This window comes from Enhydra lutris, unplaced genomic scaffold, assembly GCF_002288905.1.
Source record: "Enhydra lutris kenyoni isolate GAN:26980312 unplaced genomic scaffold, ASM228890v2 scaffoldscaffold20, whole genome shotgun sequence".
Classification (NCBI taxonomy): Eukaryota; Metazoa; Chordata; class Mammalia; order Carnivora; family Mustelidae; genus Enhydra; species Enhydra lutris.
Window position 1 is genome coordinate 329,592 of NW_019154104.1, and position 16,618 is coordinate 346,209.

The 16,618-nt window shown below is 37.6% G+C and overlaps 1 protein-coding gene across 1 annotated transcript in view; it reads left to right on the forward strand.

Moving 5' to 3' along the window:
- The window catches only part of LOC111148720 (gephyrin), a 200,666-nt gene extending 190,757 nt beyond the window's left edge, over positions 1–9,909 (forward strand). The window contains exons 16-17 of the mRNA XM_022505522.1: positions 7,488–7,584; positions 8,908–9,909. Coding sequence (XP_022361230.1) covers positions 7,488–7,584; positions 8,908–9,041 — 231 coding nt within the window. The 3' untranslated portion in view covers positions 9,042–9,909. The remainder of the gene's footprint in view (positions 1–7,487; positions 7,585–8,907) is intronic.
- The last annotated feature ends 6,709 nt before the right edge of the window (positions 9,910–16,618 follow it).

Genomic DNA, 16,618 nt, shown 5'->3' on the forward strand with positions numbered 1-16,618 from the left:
AAAAAATAAAGAAAATCTAGGCTTCAGATATTCTTAACATTGACCTTTTAAATAGTGAGATTTTTGTAGACTAGTATATGAAGGGATATCCTCCTTTTCTTAAAAGTTTAATAAAAGTTCAACTAGATATTTCTGAAAACAAATTATTTGGGGGTTTTGTTTCAATAATCCTAGCAGTTGTCTTCTTTTAAATTTAATGGAAAAAGAAGAAAAAAGCTATCAATGAACAAGAAGTATTCTGATCAAATCAGAAGGTCAGAGTTATAAAGCTTAGATATCTAAACAGTAATATGAATTTGCTCACTATTTTCATATTTGCTATTTAGGAAATAAGAAAAATCCACATTGTTGTAAGAGAGAAAATGAGGACTTCTCTTTGACTTTTCAGAGTTCTTATGAATCTTTCCCATTTTTGAGGAATTCTTACATTCTTATGAATCTTTATTTCTCATTTTAACATTCACCATCTCTTCTTTAAAACTGACATTGTGGCAGCTATCCTTACTGACAACAGTGATTACTAAAGAGAGTGTCCTTGGCACATTGTTCACACTGCTGCTCATTCCTGTCAACTCATGGAATTGACAGTTGGTCTAAGAATCAGTCAAACTCCTTTCTCCCACAGAGCAGCATCACTGGGACTGTCAGAATGGGTCCTCAGTGTGTTTGGCTGTTGACTTCTTTTGTTTTTAACTCCGAAAATCCTCCCCACTCTTTTCCTGACAGAACTGCCATTTTTAATGTGTATATATATATATATATATATTTTTTTTTTTTTAAGATTTTATTTATTCAACAGAGAGAGAGAGAGATCACAAGTAGACAGAGAGGCAGGCAGAGGGAGAGAGGGGGAAGCAGGCTCCCTGCAGAGCGGGGCTCTATCCCAGGACCCTGAGATCATGACCTGAGCCGAAAGCAGAGGCTTAACCCACTGAGCCACCCAGGCACCCCAGAAATGCCACTTTTAGAACATAACTTTATTCACTTTCTTGAAACATGGTAAAACCTGTTGTTTCAATATTCTGACCAGCCAATACGCAGCATACAGACACCACTTATTACTGTTCTCCAAAATGGTTGCCATAATCATGGCCTCTCCCAATCCTTACTGCTTTCAGTAAGTGAGGTGGTTGTTAAACGCTGGTGTCAGTAACTCACAGTACTGAATTTGAGGCAGCTGGCCTATGGTTAGAGCAATGCTGCATTATTTTAAGAGATCACAAAAAAATGTCATCCTTTTATATTTATGCATTCTAACAAACATCAATTTAGAATAAACACTTTCCCTATGTCCTTGGTCAGTTATGGTTGAAGATGAAATACTTCTGGTTTTCAGTAGACAATAAGAAACATAATCTTAATTCATTGAATTAGTAACCTAATAATTTCTACAAAAGGATATCCTTTTGTTTCCTTAATGTATTTCCTTAATATCCCATCAAAGTACCCTATACTGCTCCTTGTTGTCCATTTTTTTCTCCAGTAACATACCTGAGATAACTCCTATTACTATTAATAGCCCACCTCAGTTAATGATTAAGAGAAGGGAAAGGGAAAATATTATCATCTCCCATGGGACCAGGTCAGCATGTCCTGGGAGAGTATGGGCATGTTGAACTCTACTGGACTATTCTAATTTTTCCATCTTACCTCTTCTCTTGAACATTACTGACCTCATGCTGTAAGAACTTGGTGAATGCTTTCTCTCTGCTGCCATAAACAGTAAAATACAAAGCACTTTAACAAAATCCTTATTTTGTTTGAAAATTACTGGGGCGCTTGGATGGCTCAGTCAGTTAAGCATCTGCCTTCAGATCAGATCATGATCTCAGGGTCCGGGGATCAATCTCACATTGGTCTCCCTGCTTCTCCCTTTCCTGCTCCCTCTTCTTGTGCTCTCTCTCTCTCTCTCCCCTTCTCTGTCAAATAAATAAATAAAATCTCTTAAGAAATAGAAAATTGCTAAGGTATTTGCAACTATAGAGAGAAGTATCATTGTTTATTGTGACAAGAGCAGTCATTGATCATCAAAAGATATATTGGATGCCTGTTTTATGAGAATATTAGAGCTTGCGGTTTAAAAAAGATAGCTAAGGATCTCTCTGGTAGACTAATGAAATCATTGCCTCACAACTTCATAGTTCTTATCTAAAAAGCTAGTATAAAGCTGCCATAACCATACTTTGGAAGCTTTGACCAGACTGGAGCCAAGTCCAGGCCCCCAGGACCAACCAGGGCCTTGAGCATATTATTTTAGGCTCCCACCCACATAGAATCCTCTTTGGTCATCTGCTTTCTCACAAACTCTCTTCTCCAATCTTTACAGTCCTGAGTCCCAACTATTCCCCTGAATCTTTTGGAGCTCACTGCCATCAAACCTTCCAGTGACATTCAGGTCTTTGGCAAGTGTCTCATAGTCTACCTCTGTACCTCACCTCTTACTGTCAGTTGCTTTATTTCCACAATTCTAAATACCTTTATTTCCACTTCAGCAACTCATGCATACATCCTTTTTCAATACCTGAAGCACTCCATCTCAAAATCACCAAGTCTGGTGTACAATTTAGGAAAAACAGCAAGTTACCTATCCATAGATATAAAAGGGTATAAATACTCTTTTTACTTCTACCCTTTTCTATCAGTCCTTAAGCCCCTCTGGCTTTGTCACTTTCCTCATCCAACCTAAATCCTGTAGTGTAGCATGTCAGGCATATCAACTTTTTATTTTTGCCTCTTCCTTCCACAATAGCCCACTCTAAAAATCCACAAACTTGGATCAATCCTCCCTTCTTTATCCTTCACTTTTATTTCTAGGCCACAACTAGAGAAGAGTCTACAGCTGTTCACATTATCACTTCCAATTTACAAACCTCATCAGGGACCCAAATTCCCCTTGTGATCCCTTTATATCCTATGGATCAACTTCTTCCATTTGTTTCTATAGCCTTTCAAATCTTCACCGTTCTCCTAAAACTGCCCTTGCCATCCATATCCCTTGACTTATGTAAACAAAAAAAACCTGGCTTTGAATAAACCTGGCTCCAACATTTACTAGATTATAACCCTTGACGTGTTTAACGATTTCCCTTCTTCTAATCTTGCCTCCTCTTAAACCTCCAATCTAACTCTAATCATGTAAGCTTCTCTGACTAAAATGCTTCCATCTTCCCATGACCCCAGGGTTAAATCCAAACTTCCCCACGTGAACATAGGAGGCCCTTCATCCCAAGGCCTTTTTTCCCCTCCAGCTTCATCAGCATCTCATCCTGTGCTCTCACCATATTAAGCCATTTACTGCTTCCAAAATGGATATGAGATCCCCTGCCTGTGCCTGTGATTATTCCCCTTCCTAGAAGTTTCTTCCCCAACCACCACCATTTCCTTTCTCAGCTTTCAAGATTCCTTAGTCATAAAACTCTGATACCGCATCCCCTGTGAAGCCTTTTTCAATGTCCCTAAAAAGGGTTGATTACTTAGCATCTTTGTGCCCTTTTAATATCATATTAACAGCGAGGAATAGAATTATTCCACTGTATTTGCAATTAATTATTTACTCTGAGAATTCTGTAAGATCACTTCTCTATAAGATGGGCAGGACAAAAAGGAAGGACAAAATATTCTTTTTTTTTTAGTTAATAAATTTTATTTTTTAGATATAGGTTCACTGCAAAACTAAATGGAAAGTGTAGAGAGTTCCCATATATCCCCTGTCCTCACACATGCTTAACCTCTCCCACTGTTGACCTCTGCACCAAAGTGGCACATTCGTTATAACCTACACTGATAACCTACACTGATAACATCATTACCACACAAGGTTACCAAGGGTTCCCTGTTGGTGTTGTATATTCTGAGGGCCTTGACAAATGTATAATTACATGTATCCACCACTGTCCTGTCATAGAGATTAGTTTCACTGCCCTAAAATTACCTTCTGTGTCCTGCCTATTCATCCCTTCCTCCATGCTAATTTGGATCTTTTTACGATCTCCATAGTTTTGTCTTTTCCAGAATTATGTGGCCTTTTTATTTTATTTTTTTTTTAAAGATTTTATTTATTTATTTGACAGAGAGAGACCACAAGCAGGCAGAGAGAGAGAGGAGGAAGCAGGCTCCCCGCTGAGCGGAGAGCCCGACGCGGGGCTCGATCCCAGGACCCCGAGATCATGACCCGAGCCGAAGGCAGCGGCTTAACCCACTGAGCCACCCAGGCGCCCCGATTATGTGGCCTTTTTAGACTGACTCTTTTCACTTAGCAATATGCCTATATGTTTCCTCTAAATCTTTTAATGGATTCATAGCTCATTTTTTCTAGTGCTCAATAATATTCATTGTCTGGGTGTACCACCATTTATTTATCCATATACCTGCCGAGGGACACCTTGATTACTTCCAGGTTTTGACAATTATGGATAAAGCTGCTACAAACCCATGTGCAGGTTTTTGTGTGGACATAATTTTCGATTTAGTTGGGTAAATAGCAAGGAGCGCAATTGCTAAATTTAATAGTAAGAGTATGTTTAATTTGGTAAGAAACTACCAAACAATCTTCCAAAGTGGCTATACCATTTTGCATTCCTACCAGGAATGAATAAGGGTTCCAATTCCTCCACATTCTCACCAGGATTTGATGTGGACAGAATTTTGCATTTTAGCCTTTGGTAGGTGTGTAATGATATCTCATTGTTTTAGTTTTTTGCAATTCCCTAATGACATATGATGTTGAATATCTTTTAATATGCTTACTTGCCATCTGTATGTGTTCTTTAATGAGCTATATATTGAGGTCTTTCACCCATATTTTTTTAGAGATCTGTGTATTTATTTATTTATTTGAGAGAGAGGGCACACAGGGGCAGAGGGAGGGGAGAGGAAGAGAGAAACTCAAGCAGACACCCTGCTGAGTATAGAACCCAATGCAGGGCTCCATCTCACAACTCTGAGATCATGACCTGAGCTGAAATCAAGAGCCACCCAGGTGCCCCTTGCCCATTTTTTAAAAATATTTATTTATTTGAGAGAGAGAGAGAAAATGACAGAAGAGAAAGAGCATGAGAAGGGGGAGGATCAGAGGGAGAAGCAGACTCCTTGCTGAGCAGGGAACCCAACACGGGACTGGATCCTGGGACTCCAGGATCATGACCCGAGCTGAAGGCAGTCACTTAACCAACTGAGCAACCCAGGTGCCCCTCCTTGCCCATTTTTTTAATCAAGTTGTTTTGTAATTGAGTTTTAAGAATTCTTTGTATATTTTGGATAACAGGCCTCCATTAGATGTTTTTTACAAGTATTTTCTCCCAGTTTGTGGCTTGTCTTCTTATTCTGTTGACTTTTTTTTTCTAATTTTCTCCCGTAAATATTTACATGTTAATATTTAAACCATATAATACTATACCACATAATACAGTTTTGTCTCTTGAGTGACTATTGAATGTCAGAAAAATATTCAAAAGGAAACAGAGGAAACAGTCTGAGTCCACAGCCCACTTCAATTTTGAATGAATAGAAGAAGTCATTGAAGTGAAACATCAATTTTTTCACCAAAAAAAGTCTGTGTTTACTCATTCATGTACATCATTCTTATAAGCATTGACACTCATAGTAAGTGGTTTCTGAAGCTGAGTGATACAATATGCCAGAACTATAATGTCAGTACAACTAAATACATTGGCTAATAAGGTATTCTGTGTTTTAGTAAAATACCATAAAAATCTAGTCAGTTTCATCTCTTGCTGTAATTCATTCTTGTTTCTTAAATTACCACAAATATCTTCCTTTAAAACAAACAATCCCATTTCGTAGATGAACAAACTGGTACAGGAAAGCAAAATAATTTGCTAATACAGCACATCCATTAGGAGTACAAGTGGGAGTCAAACCTAGCTGTCAGATATCACCCCATCCTGGTGTTTGTCCCACCGAACTACCAAGAGCCAGTCCGTGCCTTTGCTGAGGGAAAAAAATCTGCTTAAACACTTAGCAAATAACACAGCCATGGGAATGGCTCTTGTAGTTTCATTCTGGAGAACACCCATACACACAGAGAGGAACTGAAAAAGAGACATTTTTGCCATCAAAATAAGCACACAATAATTTAGGAATAATGGCAAGTTACACCTCAGTAGATACGAAATAGTTGCATATGATTTAATCAAGGAAAAATACCTTAGAATTGAATTTTATTCAGGATTCCAGAGGAAAAGCAGGGATTATCAGAGTGAATAATTAGAATGTTTAAAAACAGCGTAAACAGGTAGAGAGAGGGTGGTTGGGTTATGGACATTGGGGAGGGTATGTGCTATGGTGAGTGCTGTGAAGTGTGTAAACCTGGCAATTCACAGACCTGTACCCCTGGGGCTAATAATACATTATATGTTAATAATAAATAAATAAATAGAAATAAAAACAGCATAAACAGAATGGATTGAAGATAGACTTACTTAAATCAAAAGTTCTAGGATCTTCAAGTTATATTTTATCACTGGTCTAAGTAATACCTGTTTTAGTTGGATAAAGGGTTTCTGGACCATTTTAAGGTAGAGTAACAAATGATTATTATGCTAATGGAAAATGAACAAGTCTTATATTCACTAACATTGAACTAATCTTTGATGGACTATAGTCCATAATTATACACTGTATTAGCTCGTTCAGGGGATACCTCTTAGGCACCTGGTACCAACACATTATCACTTTAATTTATCAGATTTCAGGATAAATTTAATGAAATAGATTTTTTTAATGGCTCTAGGTTAAAGGTTAATTAGTCATTCCATATTGTGTGTAAACCGAAGTTGCTATGTTAGAGAGGATTTTGTCCTTATTGGAAAGATATGAAAGATGCCCAGCAAAGACTCATTCATAGGAATTCTTTTAGTATGTGCTAACAAAAATGGTATAACTTTTAGAATAGACTACTTTTATTTGCCTTAAACAAAATTATATCTCAATATTGGGACACTAGGGAAATATTCAAGAGAAAAGGTAACTAGCCCTTTTATTTTAAAGGTAGGTATATGAATGGGTAGCTAAAAAGTGTCTCAGTAAATATTTATTGTAGGGATAGACAGATTGACAGACATATAAATGGATATTGAGCTTATTTGTTTGTTTAGTTCTATTTCTTTTATTTTCAGTGTTTTAAAAAATCTGCTTTGAAAAAAAAATTTTGCTTTGATTTTTCAATTTATAAATCAGAGGTATCTATACTATCAACCCATAAAATTAGACTTCAAAGATAGACCTTATCTTTTTCATCTGCCCTTTTCCCCACTATGAATGGGGAATAGCCGACTTTTCTCTTTTCACCAGAGCAACCCAGCCTCTGGACTTCCTGTATTAGGAACATAAGGTGGCAGTGGTGGAAACAGCAGAATGCCAGGATATTTTTCATGTCTACTTTATTCTTTGCACAACTCCCACCACCCTGTAGTTTTAAGAGATGATCAGGTGATCAAGTTTGTTTTCATTTACTGTGTATTCTATAGTTATCATGTGATGTAAAACTGGACCCTCGCCCGGAATACCATCGGTGTATACTGACTTGGCATCACCAAGAACCACTGCCTTGGGCACAGAGTACAGGTTAGTCATTCATACCAGTGGGTATTTCTATGCATGTATCCTGTTAAAACACAAAACTATGTATAACCTCTCTTCCTTGGATATACCTAATTTTGTAATTGTTATACATTGTCCTTTTTGAAAGAGTAGATGAGTTAAATTATTCCCAAACAGTACAGCGTAAGAAGAAAACAAGAGTAAAAACAAATTTTTTTAATAAAGGTTTACTTATTCCATTGAACCATATTTTCTAGATACATTTTTGAAATATAATTCTAGAATTATGGAAGATTTTTTTAAAAGATTTAATTTATTTTTCTGTCAGAGAGAAAGAGCACACAAACAGGGGGAGTGGCAGAGGCAGAGAGAGGAGTAGGCTCCCCGCTGAGCAGGGAGCCTGATGTGGTACTCAATCCCAGGACCCTGGGATCATGACCTGAGCCGAAGGCAGCTGGTAAACCGACTGAGCCACCCAGGCTTCCCAAGAATTATGGAAGACTTTTATGTATATGTTCAACCTCCAAGTCCTGAGTATAAAAGTTTGGTTGTAAAAAAAAGGAGGGTACTATGATTATGCTACCCTGTAATGTGAGATACAAGCTCAATTATAATGGGATTCTCTGTAGCCTCTATTATATCTTAGATATTGGTAAAGTTTAAGGACTAAGAAATCAATATTGATAACTCAAGAGTTCTGTAGTTACCTCCTCTAGACTTTAAACTTTTATTCTCAAGTATTCTAGTCATATTTACCTAACTTTTGATGTGTCTCCAGAAAAACTGTATTACCCTTTAAACAAAGGTCCTATCAAGTGCAAATATCAGTTAACATAGTGACTGAATACATAGGCAGTGTTTCCTTCAGACTTGCATTCAAATTGGCCACCAGCTAGTTAGTAGGACCATAGGCAAATTACCTAACCCCTTTTGAATCTTATACAAATTAAATGAGATAGTTAAGGAAACTATCCACTGTGCTGTCCACCACTTAGTAAACACTGAAGAAATGGTTATTGTCTTTTTAAAAATAAGTTTTAAAAACCTCTCTTTTCAGACACACATAACATTTTAGCCTGAACTGAAAATTCGGTGGCATTTTGCATGGTGCTATAAAATCCTGTTTTGTTCTTTGAAGCAGTAATTTCTAATGTTTATTTTTAAAGTTTAGTGAGAAGGAAGTAGGATACAGTGGCAAGGCGCCCCTTCCTAGGGGAAGCCTGATCTTCTCTCTTCTTCTCTAAGACCGGTGTTTCTGTTCCTTGATGTTTATTTTGAAAAGAACTGCAAGGACTCCCAACTGTATGCACTGTGATGTTGCTGCTGTAATGAGATCTTTCTTTCTAGGTAATCAGATGAGCAGCCGTCTGATGAGCATGCGCAGTGCCAACGGGTTGTTGATGCTACCTCCAAAGACAGAGCAGTATGTGGAGCTCCACAAGGGCGAGGTGGTGGATGTCATGGTCATTGGACGGCTATGATGGTCACCAGAGCAAGAAAGCTTTGATGCATGTCCACATATCATTGACTGTATCCTGTAATATGCAACGGCACAGCTAGTTTTTCTGATTTGGATAAAAGTTGATCTGTATAGTCAACATCTTGAACTATATTTCAGAAGAATTTAAATACCTTTTAAAGAAAAAAACACCTAAAAATAAATCTTAACAGACAACTCTATTCTGATTATATCAAAGCAAATTTTTCCTTTCCTGCAAATTGCTTTGTGTGTTCAATGCTAGGTCTGATAGCGATAACTTTTAGTAGACAGCAGTAGGTGCCTGCAGAACTTGTGTTTTTCTCATCTTTAAAATACAACTAATTATGCTCTTAATCAAGGCTGTCTGCTTATTTATACTAGCGTAGGCAACACTTGGATTTCCCTTCTTAGTATGCTTCATAACGCTTTTCAGAGAGCTTTTGCTTGTTCTTTATCATGTATCTCGTGTTTATGTGCACAGTGCCAACAGAAGAGTGACTGGGTGGAGGCCCTGCCCTGCCTCAGGGAGAGCCCTCCCCTGCAGAGCATGGGGAGGTGCCTCCCCCCAGTAGCCTCAAGGCACAGTACTCTTGGGCAGTAACTGGATACCTTTTATTTGAGTAAACAAACTGGGGGGGAAAATTGCTTCCTTAAGTGCTGACAGCCTTTTTAACCAATACATTTAAAATTGTACAGAACAAAAAATAAAATCAAAGACTGATCTTGTACAGATATTAGTGTTACCAGCATTCATGTGGAAATCAAGAGCAAAGAAAAAATAATGTTAAACAACTCTGTACCATAACATTTTCTGTAATGATACTGAAACTTAATGAATAAAAAAAAAATCCTTGATCATTATTTAAAAATCTATTGTATTGGTCTTGTTATTAAAAAAAGAGAAGATGTCATGCCATTTTAATGCAGTTCTGCTTGGACAAAAGGAATAGTTAAGATGATGTGTCAAGGGTAAGTGGTATAAAGGTGGTTGAAAATGTGATATAATTTATCTCTGTATTTTACTACAGCATTGCGAAAATACAAGTTAGAAAATATGAGAGAGAACCTACAGTTGGTCTGGTCTTTTCAGTCATAGCTAGAGAATAACAAGCAAATTTAGAAGGAAGAAACTTGATACAGAGAAAAAAACTAATTTCTTATCATAGATGCAATAAAAACAGATTTCAAACATCTACAGTTCTTTGGAATGGAGAAAAAGAATAAGTAATGAACGAGAGAATTGCTGGTGAGTATCTAGAAGTTTTTTTTAATCATGTTAGGAAGGAAGTGAGAAATGGGAAAAATCTGTGCTACACATAGAAAATATACAAACAAAATAAACTCTGTCCACATGGATCCAGTAATAAAAAACTTAGAGGCACTTTCTTTTTTTTTTAATTAAATTTTTTAATTTTTTTATAAACATATAATGTATTTTTATCCCCAGGGGTACAGGTCTGTGAATCACCAGGTTTACACACTTCACAGCATTCACCATAGCACATACCCTGCCCAATGTCCATAACCCCACCACCCTCTCCCGACCCCCCTCCCCCCAGCAACCCTCAGTTTGTTTTGTGAGATTAAGAGTCATTTATGGTTTGTCTCCCTCCCGATCCCATCTTGTTTCATTTATTCCTTTCCTACCCCTCAAACCCCCCATGTTGCCTCTCCACTTCCTCATATCAGGGAGATCATATAATAGTTGTCTTTCTCTGATTGACTTATTTCACTAAGCATAATACCCTCTAGTTCCATCCACATCATTGCAAAAGGCAAGATTTCATTTCTTTTGATGGCTGCATAGTATTCCATTATGTATATATTATATATATTTATATATTATATATATATTTATATATATTTTTATATATTATATATACATTTTTATATATATTTATATATTATATATATATAAATACATACCACATCTTCTTTATCCATTCATCTGTTGATGGACATCTAGGTTCTTTCCGCAGTTTGGCTATTGTGGACATTGCTGCTATAAACATTCAGGTGCACGTGCCCCTTTGGATCACTACATTTGTATCTTTAGGGTAAATACCCAGTAGTGCAATTGCTGGGTCATAAGGTAGCTCTATTTTCAACTTTTTGAGGAACCTCCATGCTGTTTTCCAGAGTGGTTGCACCAGCTTGCATTCCCACCAATAGTGTAGGAGAGTTCCCCTTTCTCCGCATCCTCGCCAGCATCTGTCATTTCCTGACTTGTTAATTTTAGCCATTCTGACTGGTGTGAGGTGGTATCTCATTGTGGTTTTGATTTGTATTTCTTAGAGGCACTTTCTAATGGTGGTAACAAGGGACAGTAAATATCCTGTAGGGTATACTTAGCAAATCAAACAACAAAAATTGGGCTACTAGTAAACAAGGTGTCAAATGATGGTGACTAATAAAGCCAAATAGTAAATAAGAAAAATTTGATACTGATATTTTTATATTTCCAGAGTTGAAAATAGAACTATCTATATTTTAAATATTTTATATTTTCATTTAAAGAACTTAAAGTTAATTAATAGAAGTTAAATGAAAGATCATGCAAAATGTTGTTTACTTGCATTCTTTGAAGAAACATGTATTAAGCATCTACTATATGCTTGGGTACAAGGTACACCTGCCACTGTTTAAAAAAAGTATAGGGATAACAACTGACATTATACTCCATCGAGGGAAATGACAAAAATGTACAAGTAACCATAATATTTAATATGCTTGATATTTGGTAATACATGGTAGAGTATATAGAATATGATAAGTACCATAATTCAGATTTAAAGAGTTGGGAAGAGTTCAAGTGAGAGCCTCCTCAAGGTAAGATTTCAAGGAGCAAGATGGGATTTTGGTGATCTTGAAGGAAGGGTAGAATTTGAATGATGATGATGATGCAGGAAGAAGGGTATTCCAAAAATAGAAGATTATGGACAATTAATAAAAATTATTTTTATCATAGAATGTATGCTCCACCTGCCAAGGACTTTTGTTTATTTGGTTCACTGATATCAGAATCCATACTCTTATAGATCACACTACAGAAACAGAAAACTGATGTATTTGTAAGACCAAAAAAGTACATTATGGGTTTGAGGCCCAAACTAAGAAGTTTTAAATACCAGCTTAAGGAGTATAGATTTATTCTAGAGATATCAAACTGTTTCAAGACTCCTAATCAGGGAAATGTTAGGATCAGAACTGTCTTTTAGGGAAAATGTTCTGGCAGCACTGAGGAGGACAGATTAGCCTGAGGGGAACTGGAGTGAGACAGGAGTTAAGAAGTGATCTGGTGCTGCAGCTGGGGGGCGGGGGGCGCTGGCGCAGTGATGACAGCCTTCACATTAGTGGTGTGAGTGATGGTGGTGGGACGATCATGACAGATGAATGTGCTTCTGGACATAAAGAATGGAGAGAGTTTTATGACTGATTCCAAATTCTGGAAAGGAAGGTATTGAAGTAAGAGATGAATCAAACTCTTTGGTCTTAACTGACAGAGAAAATATTAAACCATTAGCAAAAAAATGAATTTTGTGGAGGAGATGATGGGTTTGAATCTATGTTTGAGACGCCAGAGGAATACTAGGGTAGGCTTATCCTGTTGGCATTTAAAGTATAGGTTAGGAGCTCACGAAAGAGATACTGGCTGGATATAACCTTGGGGATCATTTACATGGTCGTGGTGTTTGAAATATAAGGGTGGATGGGAAAGATTAACAGAAGAGGACAAGGCCTTGGGAAGCACCTAATATTTTAAAATGTTGGAAGAAAAAGACCATGAATGGAATGAAAGAAAAAGAAGTTTGTAGAAGAGAAGAAACCAAGTAATTAAATGTCCCCAAACCAAGGAGTGTTTCAAGAAGGAAGGATAATCAACTGTGAAGAAAAAAAAAGAAAAAAAAAATGTCAAGCATGAAGGCTCAAAATGATTTGCTAATTAGGCAATCATTTGTGAGCTTCAAGAGTGCAATTTCAATAGTGGGTTGAGGACAAAAACCAGGATGCAAAATAGTCACTGTGAATATAGATTATTTGGAAGTTGTACATGTGAAAATATAGATACCAGATGGTACCTTAAACTGATAAGGTGGAAGAAGGACTTCTGTTTGTGAGTTTTGAGAAAGAAGGAAAACAGTACTGGGCATATTAAAAATGCAAGAGTAAGGTGCCAGATAGAAAAAGAAGACAAAGGAAGGGCTGGATTTAAGGATGCTGGGGGCCTAATTAGCCTGGAGAATATATATATATATGAATACATTTGAAGTAGATATAAGGGAAATTTAATTTAAAATTTAAGATTCAATGAAATGGTTATACTTGGCACAGTGGAAGTCAATGCCATATATTTGACCTAAGTTATTTTAGAATTACACATATATGATGTATTACAATTTTTGTCTTATTTGATACTTAAGTAGAAGACTATAGATGACATCTTCAGATTCTTATAACTATATGGAAGTCAAGCAGTTCCTTTTTAACCTGCATTTTCGGTTCTGTTTTAGTTGTTTCAAACCATATCACACAATGAGAAAAAGAACATAAGCAGATTGAGTGTGCCAAGTAAATGCTATTAAGTGATGTTGTCTGTTACAAGTGGATTCTTTGGATGGCTTTCATTTTTAAAATTATTTGCTAATGAACAAAACTTTGTGGACTTAACATACAACCAACTCTTGATCTTCATGAAACTCTGTATAACAAGGTAAGTCTTCATTATTCCCACATATAGAAAATAGATATTTATGTAAGTACAGAATTCAAAGCAAATGAACTATGTATCTTGTTATTCCAATTATGATGGATCTAAGTTAAATAATGCATTGCATTCTAACTTGCTTATAAAAAGTATTAAGCTGGACTCTATAACAGAGAATTACATTATTATAATGTTAATAACTTGACCTAGAGCAAAAAGGTTAAAGAATTGCTCAATTTGGGCCATTTTATATGGTCAGCTACTATTATGTCTCCAGTAGTATTTTTGCAACAACTCAATAATTTATTGAACAAGCATTTATTAAGTCCCTACAATATTCAAGCTCCAAGCTGGGCACTGAGGTTACAGTGAGGAATGAAACAAAGACTCTGATATCCAAGTGGAGGATGTAGATTTTGAGAAAAAAAATTATTTGAAATACAGATTATGAAAAGTCTATGAGGAAAATCCTATGATATGTTAGAGAGTAACTGGACGGAGGCTTAAATCATATTTGGTTGTTGCATCAGGGTGGATACAGCCATTAATAAAAAAGACAGAAATCACACTGAGACTTTATGAGTTAATGAAATAAGTGTTAGAGACATGGAAAAGCACAAAGGAAACATTAAGATGTCAGAGGAATAACTACAGGAAGCAACTATCACAACAGGGTCTGGGCGGCAAGTGGAAGAGGTTAGAGTAATCAGAATCTAGAAGGTCAGAGATGAGACCCTTTGGAGCTAGGACTCAACCCTTTAAGGAAAGGGCACTGCTCAGCTGCTAATTCTGAGTAGGGGGAAGAAATGGGGGCTAGAACCAGTTGCTGTTGCCAGGGCAACACTGACAGAAACACAAAAGGAACAGGAAGGAGCACAAGTTCCTTCTTCCCTCCCTCTGCCTTCCAAGATCCCTGTAGTCTAATGTAACCTATTGTTGAACATAACAGGAAGGCAGCTGGTGAAAGACACTGCTGGCAGAGTTCCAGCCCCAGCACCACAATGCAGAATGCAATGGTGGATTCCAAGCTGAGAGACAATCAGTGATCAAGTGACGGGGAAGGGGGTCTCTAAACAGGTGACATCTGAGCTCAGATCTAAAGAATGAAAATAAGCCCCACATGTTAAGAATTGAAAGAAGAGCATTTCAAACAGAGGAAAGGGCTTAAAGCATACAACATCAGAAAGGAGACAGAGTATGATGAGGGACGGGGGTGAGTCTGAGCTAGAACTGAAGCCAGGATGAAGCCAGATCATGCTCAACGGAAGTGCAGGTTCTTGGGTGTAATACTACATACATGCACACCTATGCCAAATCTGCTAAGAGCATTGGGAAGCCACTAAAGGTTTAAGAAAAAAGTCGCCTATTTGCTAAATACCCATTGAGTACGAGGCACCATGCTAGACAAGGATTCTTGAGAACAAGGAACCCATTCTCTCTGCCTTCTACACCTGTTCCTCTGTCTGCATTTGTTTTCTGGTCTACCCAGTTTCCCAAACCAGAAACCTCTGAGTCACTTTTTCTTCTCACTCCCCACATCCAGTTAGTCACCAAATTCTGTTAACTCTACCAACAGTTACTAAATAACCCTCTCCTTTCCATTCTCACTGCTATTACCTTGATCACTCCTCTGCCCCAAGAACTGCACTCCCCAAATCCATCCTTCACACTGCTGCTAGAGGGATCAGTCCAGATCACAGATCTTCTCAGGCTAAGACTCTGTTAGAAAACGGCTGCAGCAGATGAGGGCCGAGCACCCAGTTAGGACATTCAAAGTCCTCCGGAACCTAGCCCCTCCCTCCTCCAACTCCACTGTTCGCGTCCCACTCTGTGTAACACTGGACCATTTGCAGTTACCCCTTCAAACCACGTCATTTTAAGCCTCGACGCTTTTGCCCAAGATGGCTAATCTTTCAAGATTTAGCTTGGGCCTTAACTCTTCCAAATCCCCAAATCTCCAAAATGGACTGAGTGCCCCCTCATCTGGCTCACACTTATCACTGCATCTCGTTGGAATAGTCTGCTTATATGGCAATGTTTAAAATATACCATGATTTTTATTTCCCTCTTTTGTGATTTCTTCACTTTTTAATACACCAATAGCCTTAAAAAATGGAAGTGAGATAATACTGAAGAGTTTCATCAAGGTACATCAGAATTAATATCAACATGGAAAAGAGGAGATAAGATTTATGCAAAAGTGTTTCCTGGCCTTGAAGCAGGAAGAACAGGAACATGGCAAAGGGTGGTCATGCAATAAATTTGCTGAATGAAGAAATGGATGATTAGAAATCTAGTCAATGGTGCTCATATGATGAGAGGAAGAATGTTGCATCTGACAGAGGACATTCAGGATAGAAGACAGGAAAAGGAGTGTCTAATGCAAAGATAACAGGAAACCCTCTGAGCCTGCAGACTGAAGCAGCAGTTGTATGCGGAGACCTCTCACTAGAGCCTGGTGCCTTTCAACATTCAAGTTATACATCCAGCCTTCTGCCTGCTATATATCCTACGAGTGTGGATGCCATAGCCTCCATGACACCAACACCTGGTCCCAAATTAAGTTATAGTTCTTGAAGAAATAGGAATACAATCATCCTCTCAAAACCTAGCATGGTTCATGTTTATTCTGAGAAACTGAGTGTTCGCTGGGCCTTGTCAAAAGCAAGTGTTTAAGTCTAGAATACGGTGACCCAAATGAAGTAAATTCACTAAGGTAGGGGGCTCCCAGGCCTGAGTGGTCAGTTAGTATCCTCCTGTGTCCCTCCATCCTCATGAGCAGGCAAGGGGGTGTGTAGGTAGGTGGGAATCTGAAACACTTGGCTAAAATACAAGGATGAAGAGGATGTTCTGATAGGGAAGAGGAGAATCTT